This window comes from Hylobates moloch, unplaced genomic scaffold (genome assembly GCF_009828535.3).
Source record: "Hylobates moloch isolate HMO894 unplaced genomic scaffold, HMol_V3 SCAFFOLD_16, whole genome shotgun sequence".
NCBI classification, from domain to species: Eukaryota; Metazoa; Chordata; class Mammalia; order Primates; family Hylobatidae; genus Hylobates; species Hylobates moloch.
Genome location: NW_026652291.1, coordinates 61,253,351 through 61,273,817, shown reverse-complemented (window position 1 = coordinate 61,273,817; position 20,467 = coordinate 61,253,351). Strand labels below are relative to the sequence as shown.

Sequence of the window (20,467 nt, the reverse complement as noted above, 5' to 3'; positions counted from 1 at the left end):
CAGAGGCTTGCTAAACCCTGGGAGGCCTGGCTCCCAATCAGTCACTGGCTTGGCCTCTCCTCTACCTCACCTGGTGCTCTGCAGGCACTGCCCCCTCCTCCTCCATCAGTCCATAGTACACCTCATAAGCCATCAAAGTGGCAAAGAGAGGCACACAGGCCACTTGCCGGGATGAGGGCTCTGCACAGTGGAATGCCTAAAGAAGAAGACAAAATATGATGAACCTGAGAACTTCTCCATCCCTAACCTCAACTTTAAGGGAACACCTTCAGGAAAGGAAAAAAGGCCCAACTCCACAAGAATGTGAGCTCCATGAGAGCAGACCTCATGCCTTGCTGTATCCCCAGCCTCTATCACATACAGGGGTTCATAAACATTTATCCCTTAAATAAACTTCTCTCTTAGTTCTGGGAGACAATTTTTGTTCCAGGACTGTGAAATAACATTTGGCCTCAGCCGGGTACGGTGAGCCGAGATTGCGCCATTGCACTCCAGCCTGGGCAACAAGAGCGAAACTCCATCTCAAAAAAAAAAAAAAAAAAAAAATTAGCCGGGCGTGGTGGCGGGCACCTATAGGCCTCATTTTCCCCCATTCCTGTGAACTCCTTGGGCATTAGACTTCCTGAGTCCAGACGTACAAAAACTTAAGATTAGATAAGTCCTAACAGGTAGAAGTTGGACTGAGGGCATAAACAGATTGTGGGTAATATCCACTCACCTCCAACAAGAGCTGTAGGACCTTGGCTTGGTAGGCCCCAACTCTGCGACAGGCCCCCACCAGGGCAATGACTACCCCTGGGTGGCCCTGGGCCAATACAGCTTCCAGGACAGGGCTCAGTTCCTCAAACACAGGGGACAGCTGATGGGAAACATGGGATGTAACTTTGGCATTCTGGTAATGGTGGACCACATTATTCAGAGAAATCTTCCCAATGAAAACAAGTAAAAATGCTAGATAAAACATAAAAAGCATTGCCAGTATCAGCACTTTTGTTTGGCTAGATAAGGCCCAGGACAAGGGGGCAGTCTTAGAGGTGCCACCCCACAGGAAAGAACTTTAAGTGGCTCTTCCCTGTGTGTAAGGGAGAACTAGGGGCAAGGGGGGACTAAAATTAAACCTGCGCTTCCACTCTAACACCCAACGCATGATACCACAGGGAAGCCCACCTTAGTCCTAAGCAGCAAAGGAAAAGAGAAGCTATGGCAAAAGCTCTAGCACTCATGTGGGCTTACAGCCAAGTACCAGAGTCTGGGTGGGCCATGGAACCTCAAGCTATGAACTTGAATGAAGCCAGTCTCTTGCTGGTCCTCATACCTGAGAGAAGTCAAAACAAATCCTCACTAGAAGGTGGGCACCTTTACCCTAAGCTCTGGAAAACCTCAAGGAATAGCTTTTCAAGGGCAATGGCCAGCACAATGTCAAGGGTATATAGAGGCAGACAGACCATAAAATAAGGTCCAATGATCAAGAATTAGCAGAAACAGATCCAGCTCAGGTTTCCAACTCACCAGCTCAGGGGTAGTGACTGCATCCAGTAAGCGCTGCAAAGGGAAGTTGGCAATGGGATGTGCAGCCAGGGTCTGCAGCTGCCCCTGCAAGTGCTCCTCAAAGAGGCTCTGGAGCCTTGGGGGCTCCAACACCAGCAGGACCTGCTCCAGGAGTCTGGAGCTCGTCTGATCTCGGAGAAATAGCAGTAGGGGACTAGGCACAAGAAGGGCATCATGCAAAATACAGTTGCACTACATCACCTCATTCATTTCACACAGCCCCACCAACTTTGGTCGATCCTGAGGCCCTGACCATACCTGCCATCTACTGAGGAACTGCGAGTACTCAGGTAGCCAATCACAGCATTGCAGAGATGAGCGCAAAACTGGGGAAGTTTGCGGTGTAAGACCTGTAAAGCCACTTGAAGACAGAAGCTGGAGATCTTATCAGTGATAAACACTGTGGAGAGAGGGCAGAAATAAAGCAGCTTTCTCAAAATCCAGACAACCTGCATAACCTCAAACTTTAGGCAACAAGATACAGGGCACTATGGACACAAAGGGACTATACAAAGTGCTTTCAACATCAAACCAGACTAGGTTTGAAAAGAAGAGGAATAACCTGACCTAAGGGCCTTGCTTGGTGGTAAAATCACCTCCAGAAAAGTAGATACAAGACCCTCCTCCTACTTCCCTCCTTACCTGCAATGTCCTTCAGAAAGGAGGAGCTCAGGTCCTGAAGGCGATTCAAAAAGGTTTCAGGGACTTCAAAATCAGCAGGCTTACATTCCTGAGCTGGGGCCTTCTGTGCTTCTGAAGGAAGATTAAGAACATGTGCAGTGGGGATATCACAAACTACCATCCAGGAGAGAAAAATTCCATAGATGAACAAGGATTCCGCTTGGAGATGCAGAACAGATGTAGTACAACTGAATGTCTCTTCTGGATGACTGAACTGAGACTACATTTCTGTCTTAATTTTTCTAAGAAACTTCAACCAGCTTCCCCATGGTCCACAGAAGACAGTTCAACCTCCTCAGCCAGGTATTCAAGGCATTCCAAAATAAAGCCTCATTTAAACTCGCTAACTTTATTTCCCAGAGTTTTTCAAAACGTGGATCGCAGCTCAAGACTGTATCATGAAATCAAGTTAGTGGTCTCAACTAGCATTTTTTTTTTTAATGAAATAGAGCAGAATAAGGTTTTGAAAAGAAAAAAAAAATAACAGAGTGGGCTGCATGTAGTAAGGGTATTGTTTCCTGAACTTTTGCTTGAGTCCAGTATGTATGTTACTTTTGCTTGAGTCCATTTGTATATTAAGTCATGCTTAAAAATTTCTCCTCCTGCGTCCATTCTAATAGCCTTCCCCCAAACACAACTGTACATCCCTACCTCTGGGCCTCTGCACACACTAATCTTCGGCTTGCTAAGCCCTGTTCAGATTAGGACAGGTCAAGCTAATTCTTCCAGGTCAAGCTCCCCCATGAAGACTTACTCTTCCGTTTACTGTCTCATTCTGAACTAAATTCTTCTTCCCCCTAGGTCCACTTTCCTCTTGTAATACTTACCAGATGATTGGGAACCACGGGGCCTGGCTCTCTCAGACTCCAGAATAGTCCCTCCTAACACCTGAAGCAGAGTTCTGACCACGAAGCTGCCATGTGTGTCTCCACAGTAGACAAGAAAATCATCACACACCTCAGCGGCTAGTCCCAGGACCAGCTCCTCCAGGGTCTCCGTGGGACCATCCTTCCCATCCTCCTCCTCCTCCTCCTCCTCCTCTACAGCACTCCCCAGTAATCGAGGGAGCTGTAGCAAAGCACTTTGCAATACATGGACCCCGCATCGGTGACAGGCCACAGTGCGCAAGTTGGAGCGCAGAGCAGCCCATACGCGACAAAGCGGTTTCAAGGGACTGAATCCCAACAGTTCCTGCAGCATCTCACTGCCAGTCCTGTTCGTGGACAAAGCTAGGGCCTGAGTCGCTACTTCCTTCATAATATTGTGCACCATCAGATCTGGAAAAGTGAAGAAAGACACACTTTGAAGAGACTTAATAGAGAATACGGTTATGTACCCTCGCTTAACCAAGGGTCGTGGGTCGGAGGCCGAGGAAGAGGACATGGGAAATGAAACTAAGTCCCCACACCCTGCCGACCCTAGAAAGTTTCCTTGCCTGCCCTGGATTTGATGCTCTTGGTCTAAACCCCGAAGTTGCTGCCTACCTCGTTCTTCCCCAGTCTCGGGAGCCTCTTTCAATGCTGACAGCGCCCGGCGGAAATATCCCAGAGCTTCCGGGCTCAGGTGCGGGTGCGAATCGGCAGCCGGCTCCGAGCGCCCATCCGGAGGCTGCCAGGGTTGCCGCTTACGGCCCGGTAAGGGGCGCCCCGACCCCTTGGCCCCGCGCCCCCGTTTGCCACCAGCTGGGAACCGGCGCCCCACCTTGTGTGGAAAGCGCGGACCCAGCCCCATGTGTGCTTCGCGACCTGTCCGGCTGCAAAAGCTTCCTTAGCTGCGGACAGAGCTTCAACGTCGCCAAGCGTGCGCCTACTCCAGACCAAGTTTAGAAACGCGGGCGCGCTCCTGACGCAGCTACTACGTCATAGTTCCGCGCGGCCCCAGCCGGGCGGGGTGGGTGTGTCCCCCAGATCGCTCCGCCCCCATCCGCAGGTTCCAACTTTGGCCCAGGACTCTGCCCCTCGACCCCAGCACAGAATCGCCCCGGTTCCTACTACAGAATCAACCCTTGAACACTGCCTCCACGTCGCCGGCTCAATCTGGGCCAGAACCTAGACTTCCACCGCAGCCCTGCAATCTGCAGACCTCAGCGGCAGCGCAGGTGGCAGGTAAGCGGCACACCCTCGTCCCACTTAGGGCTTAGGATCTCCAGGCGTCGCGCTCATCCCCGGCCCGGAAGCTGCGCCTCTGGCTCAGCCGGACTGGGTCAGGCCAGGGACCGGAGCTCCAGATAGCCCAGGACTCTGCGTGGACGCGCCCCGAGGGGCTGCCGCGCCAGATTCCCCCATCCAGGCAGCCACACTCAGAGGGTTGTAGTAGTTGTCCACCTCTGGACAGTCCCACTCAGCCCCTTCTTCACTCTTCGGGCCTCCCAGAAGACAGTCAGCCTTGTCCTCAGGCCCGCACCCAGTTGTCCGCAGATTGCGGACAACCCTCTGACTCCCTTGCCCTCAGGCCCGCACCCAGTTGTCAGCCTCTGACTCCTCTCCCCTCAAAGGATTCTTACCTTGGCTCCTCCTCTTAGCCCTAGTGAGGTTCTCCCCTACGCCCCCCGCCCCACCTCGCCCCAACACACACACAGTCTCCAGGCTTCCCTCAGAGCAAGTCTTTGCTTCCACAGACCTTCCTCCTTTGCCTGTGAGTCATGGCAGCTCCTATGAATGGCCAAGTGTGTGTGGTGACTGGTGCCTCCAGGGGTATTGGCCGTGGCATTGCCTTGCAGCTCTGCAAAGCAGGTGCCACCGTTTACATTACTGGCCGCCATCTGGACACCCTTCGCGTTGTTGCTCAGGAGGTGAGTGCTTCCTCTGGGACCACAGATGCAGAAACCACCCGAGAGAGCCCTTCCACTTAACCGCTCCCTTTCCTAATCCCTTACCTGAAACTATAATACTACTCAACAAGGTGTGAATATTTATTCAAAGTGGAAATTAAAAACCCCATAAATAACTTCAGGTAAGGTAAAATTTTGCTGCCAAGTGAGTTTTATGAAAAAACTTTGTGTTTGAGCCAAGCATGGTGGCATGTGCCTATAGTCCCAGCAGCTACTCCGGAGGCTGAGGCAGGAGGATCGCTTGAGCCTAGGAGTTGAGCCATGATCACACCACTGCACTCCAGTCTAGACGACAGAGGGAGACACTGTATTAAAAAAAAAAAAGAAAAGTAAAAAACTTTTTGTTTGAGAGCAGAGATTTTGGAATTGCAACTGAAGGGTTGTGGACCTGTGCTTTCCTCTGTTTCAGGCAAGACTTTTTTGAACTGTACATTTTTTACTTATTTACTAGACTTCAGTTAAATAAATATTTGAGTATCCATGATTTGCTATGCATTGGTAAACCACTGAAGTTACCAAGACTAGTAAGATCTAATTTCTGCTCTTCAAAGACACAGTCCATGGTAGAGTACAGTGGCTCATGCCTGTAGTCCCAGCACTTTGGGAGGCCAAGGCAGCAAGATCACTTGAGGCCAGCAGTTGGAGACCAGTCTGGGCAACATAGCTAGACCCAGTCTCTACAAAAAATATTTTTTAAATAATTAGCTAGGCACGGTGGCCTGCACCTATAGTACCACCTACTTGGGAGGCTGAGGCAGGAGGATTGTTTGAGCCCAGGAGTTCGAAGTTGCAGTGAGCTATGATTGCACCACTGCACTCCAGCCTGGGTGACAGTGAGACCCTGTCTCTAAAAAAAAAAAAAAAAAAATTAAAATTAAAAATGAAGATAGATTCCAACAGGAAGTCAGGTACAGAAATCAGTCATTTCAATGTAATGTGAATATGGTAAATTATAAGAGGGAGATATGCACAGAATACTCTAGGGGTGTTGGGGAGCATCCAGATGACATAGGAGAGTGGCTAGGGAAAGTGGTTTGGGAAAGCGTCCTGGAGGAGGTAGGTGGTTCTTGAACTGAGATTTGAAAGGTAAGAGTTAGGTAAAGGAAGTTAGGAAAAGCATTCCAGCAAAGGGAGCTCCATAAGCATAGGGACGGTGTGTGAAAGAGTAGATGTGTGAGATAATGCAAGGGAACAGTAGTGAGTGAGAGGCTGGAGAGGAAAGAGTGGGTCTTGGAAGACCCTAGGAGAGAACTCAGGCTTCATTCTCTAAGAGATGGAGATCCAGTTAGGAGATTTTGAACAGGGTTTTTGTTTTAGATAGGTCATACTGGCTGGATTATGAAGAATTAATTTAAGGCAGACAGACTGGAGGTCAGGTGAGTAGTTGGGAGGCATTGCAGTAGTTCAGACAAGGAGGGTAATGGGGGGGACCCAGAGCATAAATTTGGAGAATAGGAGGATTGTTCTTAGATAAGGGACTCTTCTTCCTCTGAAGTTGGAGGTTTGTGGGCATTTGTAGAGAGTGAGACAGAACAGGAAGTAGAAATCATTCATGGCTGACAGCTTTGGTTTTTTCAATTACCAAGCAGGAGCATTGGTGGAGTGAGGGTAAGAGAGCTGGGACTGAGTAGAGGTTTTAGGTGAGTAGTGAAGGGTGGGAGCTAAGGGCATGAGAGATGGAAATGACCACAACAAGGAAAAGGATGCTCACTCATTTCTCAAGAACAGACTCCATGCCTCACTTGTTCTTACCCTCTGCTTGCAAAGTACATTGCCGTGCACATGGTGGGCCTCAGTAAATGTTTGTAGATTATTAAAACTTACATTGCAATTCACCTTGCTCTGGGGTGGGGAGGCCTATCATTCCTGAAACTACTCAAACAGACACCAGAGGGCAGTGTTGCCTGCCATGTTGCCTCTGCAGCTGGCTCTCCTAGGATTGTCTTCTCGGTTCTCAAGCCCGCTTTTGGTTGGGGAGTTTTGTCATGACTCACATCCATGTGCGAATGTGAGCTCATATCCCCTGTCCTACTCCAGGCACAATCCCTCGGGGGCCGATGTGTGCCTGTGGTGTGCGATTCAAGCCAGGAGAGTGAAGTGCGAAGCCTGTTTGAGCAAGTGGATCAGGAACAGCAAGGGCGTCTGGATGTGCTGGTCAACAACGCTTATGCAGGGGTCCAGGTACCCTTTGAACTTTGTTCCCAACTCCATATTTCTGACCTCCCCCTCAGACCCCTGCGTCTTCATCCCCACTCATTGTCCCTTCCATTACCCAGCCCCTCACACCTCCCTACCTTCAGATCATTCATCACCCTCCCTGTGCCTTCCAGACGATCCTGAACACCAGGAATAAGGCATTCTGGGAAACCCCTGCCTCCATGTGGGATGATATCAACAACGTCGGACTCAGGTGGGTGCTCCACTGCCCAGGCCCGTGTTCCCACACTCACTTGGCCAGCTTGACGGCCAGGCCTTTCCTTACATGCCCTCTCCTTTTCCCTCTGGCCTCCCCCATCTCTTTCTTCTTCCTTCCATTCCATTTGTCCCACTTACCTCTGGAGAAGTTCCATCCAGGTGAGTCTGTATCTGAGAATGTCAACTCTTGCCTTGTTTCTGTCAGCAATTTTCATCAGAACAAGCTCTTGGCCTCTCTCCTGCCTCACTCTCTGCCCATCCAAATGCAAGACCCAGAAGGGAGGAAGCCTCCTCTTCTCAGTAATGCGCACAACCTGTAGTCTATACTTTCAAAATGGTTAGAGGGAGAAATTGTTTTGTTTTAGACCGGGAGAAGCTTAAGAAGAAGGAGTGAAAACCAATGCTCTTTAGTCTCCACATCCTCACTCCACACCCACAGGCAAGGGCACTGCCGGGTCAGAGTTGGGAGAGCAGGGATATCACTGGGTCACACCGGGTCATCTAGCCCAGGAGTCAGATGAAACACAGCATTTAGAATTCGCCTAGCATAATGCACACCAGTTATGCCTCTGTTACTGTTGGAATGATGTTACGCTCTCATATAATCAAGCCATGCCTGATGGATGTGATCAGTCACCTGTGGGAGTAACCACGAGATTATCGGCAAATCTGTGACTAAAGCATGTAAGAACACCCACCGCTCCAATTTTGGTACTCTGGTAACAATCCCAAGGAAGCAGGATTAGAATGCAATTGTGATTTCCAAAGTGGAGGGAAGATCATTAGGACAGAGGAGGATGGTGAGGCCAAAGGCAAGAAAGGAACACCTTAAGAGCTGGAAATTGGCCAGTGTTCATGACCATATTCTCCAAAGAGAGGTGCCTTCCACACCCTCATCTCTTGCTGGCCAGGGTTTTGACCTTGAAGCAGAGATTCAAGGCAGAGGCCCAGACCCTAGACCTTGGGCCCTGATGAATTATCCAAGGTAAAGGCCCCTTGATGAGACCCTGACAGCCCCCCAGCATCTCCTGCCCACCCATTCCCCATGCGCACTTACTGCCTTTCCTCTGTATTACCTTGGGCTGCACTTTCCTTTAAAACTATAACTCTACTTGTTTTCATTTGGAAGGTCCTAAGTCTTTCCCCACGCAAAAGAAATTTATTCTGGTTACCGTTATGTGTGTGTTACTTTTTTTAAACATGGAAAAAATCTGAAGACCAGTATAATCTTATTGCCCTCAATGCCATCCCTTGCTGTCTTGCCTGATATATAGCTACTATTAATAGCCTGGCATATATTCTTTCAGATTTTTCACGTAAATATCTCTCATTCTTTTTAATACTTGTACATATTCTATTGGGAGGATGTATGATCATTTATTTCTCTAATCCCTTATTTGTTGCAGCAGTGGAATTCTTAGATCAAAGAATATGTACTTCCCTTAGGTTATAGGGACTGTGGGGAAAAAAACAGAAAAAAAGAAAACAAAGAATATGTACTTTTTAAAGATTTAATAAATATTATCAAGCTGTCCTACAAAAAGACCCTACCAATTTTTTATCTCAAGACAATGAAGGGGAATATGTGTTTCCCCATGTCCTCTACCATACCAGGGAGCGTCAGCTCATGCACTCAGGCAAGCTTTGTTACTATAATAAGCCGAAAATATATAAAGGGGTTTTAATTCATACTTCTGCCACTATTTGTCAGGTTGAATTTTTTTCCCCTTTGTGCATTGGCTCTTTGTTCTTTTGTAAATAATCTTTGACTTTCACATTAATTTATAAGAGATCACTGTGAAACAAATGACTTTGGCATATATTTTACAAATATTTTTCCCAATTTATCACTCATTTTTCACATGCATACTCCCCCCGCTCGTTTGTTGTTGTTGTTGTTGTTGTTGTTGTTGTTGTTGTTGTTGTTGTTGTTGTTTTGAGGTGGAATCTTGCTCTGTCACCCAGGCTAGAGTGCAGTGTGCAATCTCAGCTCACTGCAACCTCTGCCTCCTGGGTTCAAGCGATTCTCATACCTCAACCTCCTGAGTAGCTGGGATTACAGGCACCTGCCACCACGCCTGGCTAATTTTTGTATTTTTAGTAGAGAACGGGGTTTCACCATGTTGGCTGGGCTGGTCTCGAACTCCTGATCTCAAGTGATCTAACCACCTCAGCCTCCCAAAGTGTTGGGATTATAGGCATGAGCCACCATACTCAGCCTCGCCCTGCTCTTTATATATACAGAAATATACATGTATCTTTGTATTTGTATGTGTATGTGTGTGTATCTTAAGAAGTCAAATCTTTCAGTCTTTTATAGTTTCTATCTTGGTGTGATGCTAAGAAAAGCCTTCCCCCCCTCAAGTTTATAAACACATTTGATCATGTTTTCTTTCAGTACTTCTGTGCTTTCATTTTTTATATTTAAATATTTGATCCTTTTAGGCTTAATTTTAAAATAATAAATGAGGCAGAGACCCAATTCCCCTAACTCAAATAACTGGTCAGTTGTCCCAAATGATCCAACTTTCCCCATTGAGTTGACAGGTTCCTTTTGTAATACATGGCATTCTCACATACACTTGTATCTAATTATTCACTGTTTTGTTTCATTGACTTATCAGTCTACTGTTACACCTGTACTGCATTCTTTTAACTATTACGTCTCGTACATTTTAATTTATTTTATGTTATTTTTTAGAGATGGGGTCTTGCTATGTTGGCCAGGCTGGTCTCAAACTCCTGACCTCAAGCAATCCTCCCATCTCAGCCTCCCAAAATGCTGGGATTACAGGCATAAGCCACCATGCCTGGCCCCTGTGCATTTTAATATGGGTGACAGCAGGGGTAGGGAAAGCAATCCCCCTCACCCACAAGACATTAGTCCTTTTAGTCCTGGCTGTTCTCTTTTTTTTTTTGAGACAATCTCACTCTGTCACCCAGGCTAGAGTGCAGTGGCACAATCTCAGCTTACCGCAACCTCCGCCTCCTGGGTTCAAGAGATCCTCCTGCCTCAGGTTCCCTAGTAGCTGGGACTATAGGCACGCACCACCACACCTGGCTAATTTTTGTATTTTTAGTACAGATGGGGTTTCACCACATTGGCCAGGCTGGTCTCAAACTCCTGAGCTCAAGTGATCTGTACCCCTCGCCTCCCAAAGTGCTGGGATTGCAGGCGTGAGCCACTGTGCCCAGTTTTTCTGGCTGTTCTCACATGTTTATTCTTCTCATTGAGCTTTAGATTATTTTATCGATTCCTCCAAAAGGCCTTATTGAGATATAATCCAATTTGACTGAATCTATGGATTGATTTACATAGAAATGATGATTTACATGTCAGTTCTTAGCTTTGAAAGATTTTGTCTGTACTTATTCTGTCATGGTTTTATAGTTTTTCCATGTAGACACTATACATTTCTTAAATTTTCTCCCCCTTAACAATTTGGTTTGTAATTGTTATTGTGACAGGGCTCTTGCCTTCCATTTCATCTTCCAAAGATTGCTGTTTCTCATCTGTCAGTGGTTATTTTGACCAGTTTTCCTCTCAGAATATGGCCTCAAGCCCCTAATTCCTCAGGTCGCTAACCCACCCTATGTAGCCTTCCTAGTGGACAACAACCACCAGAAGGCAGGGGAAGCTGCCAGAGGCTGTGGCGCCCAGGCCAGCACTAACACGGTTCATTCCTTCTTCCCTTGCCCCACCTTCTAGAGGCCACTACTTTTGCTCAGTGTATGGGGCACGGCTGATGGTACCAGCTGGCCGGGGGCTCATCGTGGTCATCTCCTCCCCTGGAAGCCTGCAGTATATGTTCAACGTCCCCTATGGTGTGGGCAAAGCTGCGGTGAGGACCCAGTGGCATAGGAGCTGAGGAGGTAAAGGACAGTGATGGTACCTATAGCTCAGGAGGTACAGTCCCCAGTGGTCAGAATGGTAAGGCTGGCTCCTCTCAACTCCTCCTCTGCCTCATCCATGGACAGTTCCTTTGCTTGTGCTCCTCTCGGTTGGCTAGAGTAGGCATCACACTGGGATGGGGAGGGTGGGCAGCTGAGACCTTGGGACTCCTGGGAAGGGCAGGGTGGGTGGAGCATTCACAGTAGAAGCAGAGAGGGCAGGGCAGAAAAGTGACATGGCTAGGTGGCTCTTACCCTGCCTTCCGCCTCTCCACAGTGTGACAAGCTGGCTGCTGACTGTGCCCACGAGCTGCGGCGCCATGGGGTCAGCTATGTGTCTCTGTGGCCAGGGATTGTGCAGACAGAACTGCTGAAGGAGCATATGGCAAAGGAGGAGGTCCTGCAGGATCCTGTGTTTAAGCAGGTTGGCAAGGGGAGGGCGAAGGAAGCAGAGAACACAGGGGAGTCAGCCTCTCCATCCTCAATAACAAAATCAGATACTCCCACTCACCAGGTGCTTACTGTGGCAGGTGCAGGGCTGAGCATGGGACACACATTATTTCCTTTAATCCTGTAAGGGAGATACCAGCTCCATTCTACAGATGGCAAAACTGAAACCCAGAGAGGTTTAGAAACTTGTTGAAGGTCACATATGTCCTAAGTGGAAAGGCTGTCTAGCTCCAAAGCCCATGCACTTGACCCCCACACCAGCTAGCTTAGAAGGTCCAAACACTATTTGGCGCTACCAGATCCTTCCATTTAGCAAAGACAGCAGATCCTAGTGCCAGGGCATATGGCTCACCTGGATGTGGGGAGGAGTTGCCAATACTTTGGGTCCTACAGGCCCTGCTTGAGGTCTTTAGCCTCTTTGGTCTCTTTCTCCTGGAATAGAAGCTGAAACGGGGAGGAGACTTGGGCAGTGCTCTTGGAAATTAACCCTTCACTTCTCTGCCCCTGTGTTTCAGTTCAAATCAGCCTTCTCATCTGCGGAAACCACAGAATTGAGTGGCAAATGTGTGGTGGCTTTGGCAACAGGTGAAGTTTGGGGGCAGCTGGTAATAAGAAAGGGCATGGAGGATGTGTAGGGCGGTAGCATCCAGTGCCCAGATCTGGCTCGGGAGTTGATTGAGGAACATGCCATTCTTTTCTCTGCTTTTTGAGGCCCAAGGGGTCAGCATTCCCAGTTTGAGGTCTGAGAGCCTTAGGAGCAGGCTCCTGGGAAGTGTGGAAAAAGTCCAAGGCCCAAGAGCCTCCCCAGGAATAGAAAGAAAGAGTTCTCCAGGGCTCCTGAGTCTGTCTCAGCAGTGCCCTGTCCAACTGGGCCAAAACCTTGTCACTCTGCATACTCCCCTGCCTGCCATCTCCACCTGTCTGTGTGCCCACAGATCCCAACATCCTGAGCCTGAGTGGTAAGGTGCTGCCATCCTGTGACCTTGCTCGACGCTATGGCCTTCGGGATGTGGACGGTGAGGACCCTGGCACAGCAGCCAGCCTTGACTGCTGTTCCCTCTGTTCCCTGCCCACTCCTCCCTTGGTCTCTCCAGCCAAGGTGAGGGTATCTGAGGAGTGAGAAATGAGAATCTAATCCTCCTCCTCCTGTTGTTCCCAGGCCGCCCCGTCCAAGACTATTTGTCTTTGAGCTCTGTTCTCTCACATGTGTCGGGCCTGGGCTGGCTGGCCTCCTACGTGCCCTCCTTCCTCCGTGTGCCCAAGTGGATTATTGCCCTCTACACTAGCAAGTTCTAACCCTCCCAGTATATGACACCACGTCTCTACTTGTCTTCTCATTTGGGCTTGGTGGTTGGTCCTATCTCAATGAAACAGCAGCCTTTCTTGCCTAGCCATACCCTTGATATGAAGAGAAGGCCTCTGCTGTGTGTCCGTGGTGAGTTCTGGGGTGCGCTTAGGTCCTTTCTTTGTGCCTTGGTTTTCCTTGTCCTTCTTTTTACTTTTTGCCTTAGTATTGAAAAATGCTCTGGGAGCTAATAAAAGTCTCATTTCTCTTTCAATGTGTTTTGACTGCTAATTCTGTGCTCAGCAACATGTTAACTGTTTGGGAGAAAGACTCAAAGATATGTAAATGTGAAGCTTCTCAAGGGGTTCTGCCCCAGGACAAGACCCCGTTCCTCCAGACCTGTTCCTGCTCTGCCCTGCAAGACCTGTTTCCCATGCCCCAGCTGAGGAGCAGTCGCTCCACCGACAACTCTCATCCTTCCTCATGGGATGCTACTACCTGAATTGCTTTCTGCAGAACTAACAGCATGAGCCCTATAGAGCTGCCTTGCCTATGCAAGAGAGCTGTCCTAGCCTGAGGCAAGGCAATGGGGTGTGTTCCTAAGAGGAGCCAAGGGCTATTCTGAGAGAGCCTTCCACTCAACAGCCTAGATAACCATCCAAAGTGATGGGATGGCTGCCATAAATCAGAGAAGCATAAATCATTTTACTTATTCAAAATCTTCAGAGTGAGAGCTGAGGCTTCCCCAGGCTGCCCACAGGGTCAGCAGAAGTCTTCCTGTGGTTTTCTGGGGACCGTCCCCAGTTACTGTTCCAGTGGTGAGTGGAGTGGCTCACCAGCTTCTGAGAGCTTCTGATGCGCATCTTTTCTAAGTCCTCATTCAGTGATTTCATGTGGTGTCTTGAATCAGCCATGGTGACAGTACATGTCCCATGGAAGTCCACAAATGCTACCAATCAAGGCTTTCTTTTAGAGAGAGGGCTGGCTTATCAGTACGTGACTGGTATAGAACCTTTGGAAATGTGTACCTAAATGCCACCATTTGCTGTGGCAGCTAATTAAGATCACAGTGATCAGATTTTCTCAGCACCTGCTCACCCTCCCACTTACCAGCATAAATTCCTGTTATCTCCTGAGGTTGGTGAGGAGCACAGGCAGTTGCCTATGTGCTATAAAAAGAAGATGGGCCTCAGGACCACCTCCAGCCTTCCATAGCCATCATTAAAATCCACCAATGGGGCTGGGCGTAGTAGTTTACACCTGTAATCTCAGTCCTTTGGGAGGTTGAGGAAGGTGGATCGCTTGAGCCCAGAAGTTTGAGACCAATCTGGGCAACATAGGGAGACCCCATCTCTACAAAACAATTTTTAGGCCGAGGCGGGCAGATCACGAGGTCAGGAGATCGAGACCATCCTGGCTAACACGGTGAAACCCCGTCTCTACTTAAAAAAAAATACAAAAAATTAGCCGGGGGTGGTGGCGGGCTCCTGTAGTCCCAGCTACTCCTCAGGCTGAGGCAGGAGAATGGCATGAACCCGGGACGCGGAGCTTGCAGTGATCCGAGATTGCGCCACTGCACTCCAACCTGGACGACAGAGCGAGACTCCGTCTCAAAAAAAAAAAAAAAAAAAAATTAGCTGGGGCCGGGTGCGGTGGCTCACGCCTATAATCTCAGCACTTTGGGAGGCCGAGGCGGGTGGATCACGAGGTCAGGAGATCGAGACCATCCTGGCTAACATGGTGAACCCCGTCTCTACTAAAAATACAAAGAAAAAAAATAGCCGGGCGTGGTGGCGGGCGTCTGTAGTCCTAGCTACTCAGGAGGCTGAGGCAGGAGAATGGCGTGAACCCAGGAGGCGGAGGTTGCAGTGAGCCGAGATCATGCCACTGCACTCCGGCCTGGGCGACTGAGCAAGACTCCGTCTCAAAAAAAAAAAAAAAAAAAAAAAAAAATTAGCTGGGCATGGTAGAATGCACCTGTGGTCCCAGCTACTCGGGAGGCTAAGGTAGGAGGATTTGGTGAGCATGATGACACCACTGCACTCCAGCCTGAGCAACAGAGTGAGACCCGGTCTCAAAAAAACAAAAAACAAAAACCACTATTGGAACAAAACCTTCCATGATGGCATTGTCTCCTAAAGTCTCAAGATACTATGAGGGAAGCATGGACTTCAAACTCATATAAACTGTCAGGCAAATCCTGACTCCACCACTTTGAGAATTAAATGACATAATACATATATATAAAGCACCAAGCAATACATAACCGTCAAAATTGTCAATTCCTGGTCGGGCGCGGTGGCTCACGCCTATAATCCCAGCACTTTGGGAGGCTGACGCAGGCAGATCACGAGGTCAGGAGTTCGAGACCAGCCTGGCCAACATGGTGAAACCCTGTCTCTAATAAAAATACAAAAATTAGCCGGGCATGGTGGAGCATGCCTCTAATCCCAGCTACTTGGGAGGCTAACGCAGGAGAATCGCTTGAACCCGAGAGGCAGAGGTTGCAGTGAGCAGAGATCGCGCCACTGCACTCCAGCCTGGGCGACAGTGTGAGACTCCATCTCAAAAAAAAAAAAAAAAAATTGTCAATTCCTTCTCTCAACAAATAAATCTAACAGCCTGCTCTGCACCAGGCACCATTCTTGGCTTCAGGATAGAACACAGCAAGACAGACCAGGCCCCCGCCCACAAAAGACTTTCATTTCAGCCATGGGAGATTTTAGAAGTCATCTAGACCTTCTATTTATTGAAGGCAGTGAGTGAACTGGGACCCAAGAGTCCCATAAGATGTGGAGTAAGACCTCAGTCCTGGTATCCCAAGAAACCAGAAGGAATAGTGCTATTCACAGCAGACCACTGTGCTTCTCTCTGATGAGGTTTCAGTCATCTTAGAAACATAAGCCACAGAGTACACCACCCAAGGGAATGGCACATGGACAGTCACTTTTGATTGAAGATGGAACAGATTCAGGATGTGAGAAGCCTGACACTAGAGAGCACTAGGACATTTTGGGGAATCAATATTCATTCAAAAACATTTGTTTTTTGAAACTGTCTGCCCAGCCCCATGCAAGACACCAGGGAAGACTAGTTGAATTTGGTGAGATGAGTGCTACAGTAAACTACCCAGAGTGCCCTGAGGACACAGGAGGAAGAAAGCAGCATGCCTGGAGAACTGAGGAAGGGGGCAAGACTAAACAGACACGTAAACGATGGGCAGGGGGTGGAGGTGGTTTTTTTTTTTTTTTTTTTTAAGGCAGGTACTAAGACACAAAAGTAGCAGAACAGCTAGAAGTTTGATGTGGCTTAAATTTAGATTCGATATGGAATACATTTCCAGAGAGAGAGTGGAGTAAAGATCTATGACTGACACTTAAATTATGGGTGATAGGTTTCCACTGAGGATCCACGTTAAACCCTGAGTGATTTATGAGGTACTCCCGGGGAGACCAGTAAGCAGGGTTGGTGAAGCCAAGCACGAGCACCCTCTCAGCTGCAGAAAGCAGCTCTGGCATGATGCGAGGGAACTGCTTTGGTGTGTAAAGCCTCAAGAGTAGTTCCAGCCTGGGACGAGGTTTTTCTGGGCTTTTATTCCCACCAACACTACCACCAGCACATGGTGCTCAGTGACCACAGAGCAGTCACTGGGTACACTGCCACCCAGGGCAAAGCAGTCCAGGAGGCCAAAGGCAGTCCTCCAAGAAGGGCTACAGGTGCCAGCCTTGAAAGCACAGAGTGGGGACCGGGCACAGTGACTCACACCTGTAATCCCAGCACTTGTGGGAGGCAGAGGTGGGTAGGTCACTTGAGGTCAGGCGTTCAAGACCAGCTTGGCCAACATGTTGAAACCCCGTCTCTACTAAAAATACAAAAATTAGCCTGGTGTGGTGGCATGCACCTGTAATCCCAGCTTCTCGGGAAGCTGAGGCAGGAGGATCGCTTGAACCCGGAAGGCAGAGGTTGCAGTGAGCCGAGATCACGCCACTACACTCCAGCCTGGGCAACAGAGCGAGACTGTCTAAAAATAAAAATAGGCCGGGCGCGGTGGCTCACGCCTGTAATCCCAGCACTTTGGGAGGCCGAGAGGGCGGACCACGAGGTCAAGAGATCGAGACCACGGTGAAATCCCGTCTCTACTAAAAATACAAAAAAATTAGCCGGGCGTGGTGGCGGGTGCCTATAGTCCCAGCTACTCTGGAGGCTGAGGCAGGAGAATGGCGTGAACCCGGGAGGCGGAGCTTGCAGTGAGTCGAGATCGTGCCACTGCACTCCAGCCTGGGCAACACAGCGAGACTCCGTCTTGAAAAAATAAATAAATAAATAAAATAAAAATAAAAAATAATAAAAGAAAGGACAGAGTGGAGTGTCATGCCCAAAAATGGAAAAAGAAAGTTCAAGGGGGATCTGGGCAGAGCATTAACACTGTCAACTGCAGGAGGATTTAAGCAGAAACGTAAAATCACCAGATTTGAATTTTGGAAGTTCACTGGGGCTGAGGTATGGGGAGGATGGACTAGAGGGAGGAGAAAGGCAGACACCAGAGGAGTAGCCAGAAGGCTGGCCCGCTATCAGTATCCCTGGGATGTGATGCAGTGAAGGTGTGAGCAGACGAGACATTGTAGGAGGCAGAGTCAACAGGGACCTGGGACTATTGTGGGACTGTGGTGGTGGTATCCCTGGCTTGAGGGATGCCATGAAACCAGCAACAGGCACAGAGAAAGAAAGAATGTGCCTGAGCAGTGAAGGAGAAGCCAGTCTGCCAGACGTAGCACTGGTGGGGCACTGAGGGCCTCACCGAGATGCAGCCTGCCCCAACTGAAGCAAGTCAAGGTTCTTGGCTGGTCCCTGAAGACACTTAATTCCTCAAAGGAGCCCAGGGAGAGAAGAAGAGATTTTTGTTTTGCATTGTTATTTTTTTTTTTTTGACAGAGTTTATCTTTGTTGCCCAGGCTGCATGCAGTGGCATGATCTCGGCTCACAGTCACCTCCACATCCCAGGTTCAAGCAATTCTCATGCCTCAGCCTCCTGAGTAGCTGGAATTACAGGCGCCTGCCACCACGCCCGGCTAATTTTTTGTATTTTAGTAGAGACCGGGTTTCACCATCTTGCCCAGGCTGGTCTCGAACTTCCGAGCTCAGGCAATCTGCCTATCTTGGCCTCCCAAAGTGCTAGGATTACAGGCACATAATAAATTACCGTGCCCAGCCTGTTAATTTATATTTTTCAGAGGTAACACATTCACATGGCTCAGAATCCAAAAGGTATTGAAGGATGCACAGTGAAAAGTCTCCTTCAAATCCCTGCCCTCAGCCCAGAGGCAGCCAGTGCTACTGCATTCTTGGGTGGCCACAGAGACAGCCCATGCCTTAAAGCAAACATCTAAGATATTCAGAGAAGAGATTTGCTGCCTGCAAATCTGGGCCTCTGTCTCCAGCAGAGGGGTCATAATTTCCAGTCTGAGGCCCACTCTGGCCCTTGTGTCTAACACTTCTAAGTGTGCCCAAAGCCCCCACCCCTTCCCAGGTCCTAATGCATCTGCTCCCACCACCAGAAACTTCCCTACCCCACCAACAGAGAGGGTAAGAGGAAAGTGTGACAGCTTAAATAGAGACTAATGACAGCAGAGAAGCAGTGTGAATGCCTAGAAGAGACCAGCCTGAGTGGCCTGGCCCAGCCCCGGTCTCCTCCAAGGAAGTGGACCCAAACGTGGCTGTGAGATGCATGTCACACGGAGATTCCTCTTTCTACAACAACTGCCTAAGGGTTGTGAGGTATCAAAATAAGGTGGACTGTGGCGCCTCTGTCCCCAGGTGTCCCCACTAATGTGAGCTTTGGCTAACTGCCTACATTAAACAGGAAGAGGATGGGTGCAGGGCTGGACCGAGGGATCAGTGACTCCAGGTTTACGGACAAGTCACTGAGGAGGAGTTTCCATCAGCTCCTGAAGTCCCCTTTGGGCCCATGAGTAGGAGGGGAGGTCTCTGGTAGGCCAGGGAAGTGAGGAGACGATGCGAGTGACAGTGGGGTGCGATCCAGGCATGGAGAGTGAGGAGCACGCACGAGGGCCCAGTGAACAAACCCAGGCAGGCGGCTGGGCCCAGGGCTGCCCTTTCCCTTTGTCACCCTGGCTCCGACCCACCCACGACCGCCAAAGGCCTTGGCCCTGTCTCTGAGGCATCTGTCTCCTACCACCCACGCCAAAGGCCTTGGCACTGTCGCTGAGGCATCTGGTCCCTTAGGCTTTTGGCCTCCCCATCCCTGGGGAGAGCCCCACCCACGACCTCAGAAGTCCTTTGCCGCAGCCCCTCCCCATCACCTTCAGTCCTTGGTCTTCCCCTCCTAGTTTAGCCCACCGTCTCCACCAAGCGCACTCCCCTGGGCCCTACTGCCCCCACCTTCTCAGGCTTCCCCTCCTTGCACTGTTCCTCCCAACCCCTCAGCCCTATCACCTGCCTGTCTTCACTGGCCCCTGTGCTCTAATCCCCTCTTTAACTCTCCATCTCCTGGTCAGCTGGTGTTTGTGCAGCCTCCTGTGTGCTCAGCACTGGGCAGGGCAGGGTGGATGGGTACAGGCAAGCCTTATGAGACAAAGGTCCAGCTCTCAAAGTGCTTCCAGTTGGCAGCATGAAAACATTAGGCAACAATGGCAAGACCCAGGGTGGGGACTCAAAGGAGCGGGAGGGGTCGCCACAGCCAGGCACCTCCCTAGGCTGGACACAACTCTCATTTCATCCAGGTTTCACCTTCCTGGGGGGTGACAGAACATTCTTATCCCTGCCTTTCTCTGCCAAGCCTCACCTCTGTCTCAGCTCCTGCCTGCAGGCAACCAAGGGCATCCTTGCCCCCTCAGTGTGTCCTGACTCCCTGCCTGACACTCCACTCAGTTCCCCCCAACACACGTGCCCATGGGTGCTCTAGCCTAGGGGTCCTCCTCAGAGCCCCATGGCTGCTGGTTTAACCAGGCTGATGGGCCCCATGTTGAGCAGCAGATGAGGCAGGAGTCACCTCAGGACCGAGCAGGGGCTAAGGAGGAGCACGGGCTGGGTCTTCTGCAGGTGGTATTGAAGAGAAATAGCAGATGTTAGTTAAAGCAGTGAAAGCAGGCTTTATTCAGTAACTACTGACAGTAGGGGAAAGAGCTGAGCTCCATTCTGATTTGTGCACAGGTGATCTGGGAGCTGTAAAGGGAGGAGGCAGGGGGTTAGCAAAGCCTCAGAGTGAATGGAATGAGGCCAGCTGTCTGTCTCTGGCTGGCATGTACCTAAGTTAGGGCTCTGTCCCTTATTTATTTATTTATTTATTTATTTATTTATTTATTTATTTATTTATTGAAGCAGGGTCTCACTCTGTAGCGTGAGCTGGA

General features: G+C 49.4%; 2 protein-coding genes across 5 annotated transcripts in view; one reads left to right on the top strand and one right to left on the bottom strand.

Annotated features, from left to right (window-relative positions):
- The window catches only part of NOP9 (NOP9 nucleolar protein), a 37,973-nt gene that overhangs the window by 5,195 nt on the left and 12,311 nt on the right, over positions 1-20,467 (bottom strand). Inside the window, exons 1-7 of one of the 4 annotated variants that reach the window (XM_032180143.2) lie at positions 3,714-4,065; positions 3,057-3,506; positions 2,191-2,301; positions 1,807-1,948; positions 1,510-1,702; positions 719-859; positions 71-196 (exon numbers count right to left, since the gene is read on the bottom strand). In XM_032180143.2, coding sequence (XP_032036034.1) covers positions 71-196; positions 719-859; positions 1,510-1,702; positions 1,807-1,948; positions 2,191-2,301; positions 3,057-3,506; positions 3,714-3,960 — 1,410 coding nt within the window. In that variant the 5' untranslated portion in view covers positions 3,961-4,065. Of the gene's footprint in view, positions 1-70; positions 197-718; positions 860-1,509; positions 1,703-1,806; positions 1,949-2,190; positions 2,302-3,056; positions 3,507-3,713; positions 4,066-20,467 lie in introns of those variants that run through there. The other 3 variants (XM_032180145.2, XM_032180144.2, XM_032180146.2) reach the window with 3 other exon arrangements.
- On the top strand, positions 4,135-13,374 carry DHRS1 (dehydrogenase/reductase 1). The gene is made up of 9 exons (XM_032180158.2): positions 4,135-4,334; positions 4,847-5,020; positions 7,097-7,240; positions 7,390-7,469; positions 11,184-11,316; positions 11,643-11,789; positions 12,331-12,400; positions 12,751-12,831; positions 12,975-13,374. Exons 2-9 carry the CDS (start codon positions 4,871-4,873, stop codon positions 13,109-13,111), a joined length of 942 nt encoding a protein of 313 aa, XP_032036049.1. The 5' UTR covers positions 4,135-4,334; positions 4,847-4,870; the 3' UTR covers positions 13,112-13,374.

Excerpts from the sequence above, each read along its gene's own strand:
- DHRS1 (XM_032180158.2), top strand. The coding sequence starts at position 4,871 with ATGGCAGCTCCTATGAATGGCCAAGTGTGTGTGGTGACTGGTGCCTCC. Across the intron at positions 7,470-11,183 it reads ATCAACAACGTCGGACTCAG|AGGCCACTACTTTTGCTCAG; the intron begins GTGGGTGCTCCA and ends CCCACCTTCTAG. Across the intron at positions 12,401-12,750 it reads TGTGGTGGCTTTGGCAACAG|ATCCCAACATCCTGAGCCTG; the intron begins GTGAAGTTTGGG and ends GTGTGCCCACAG.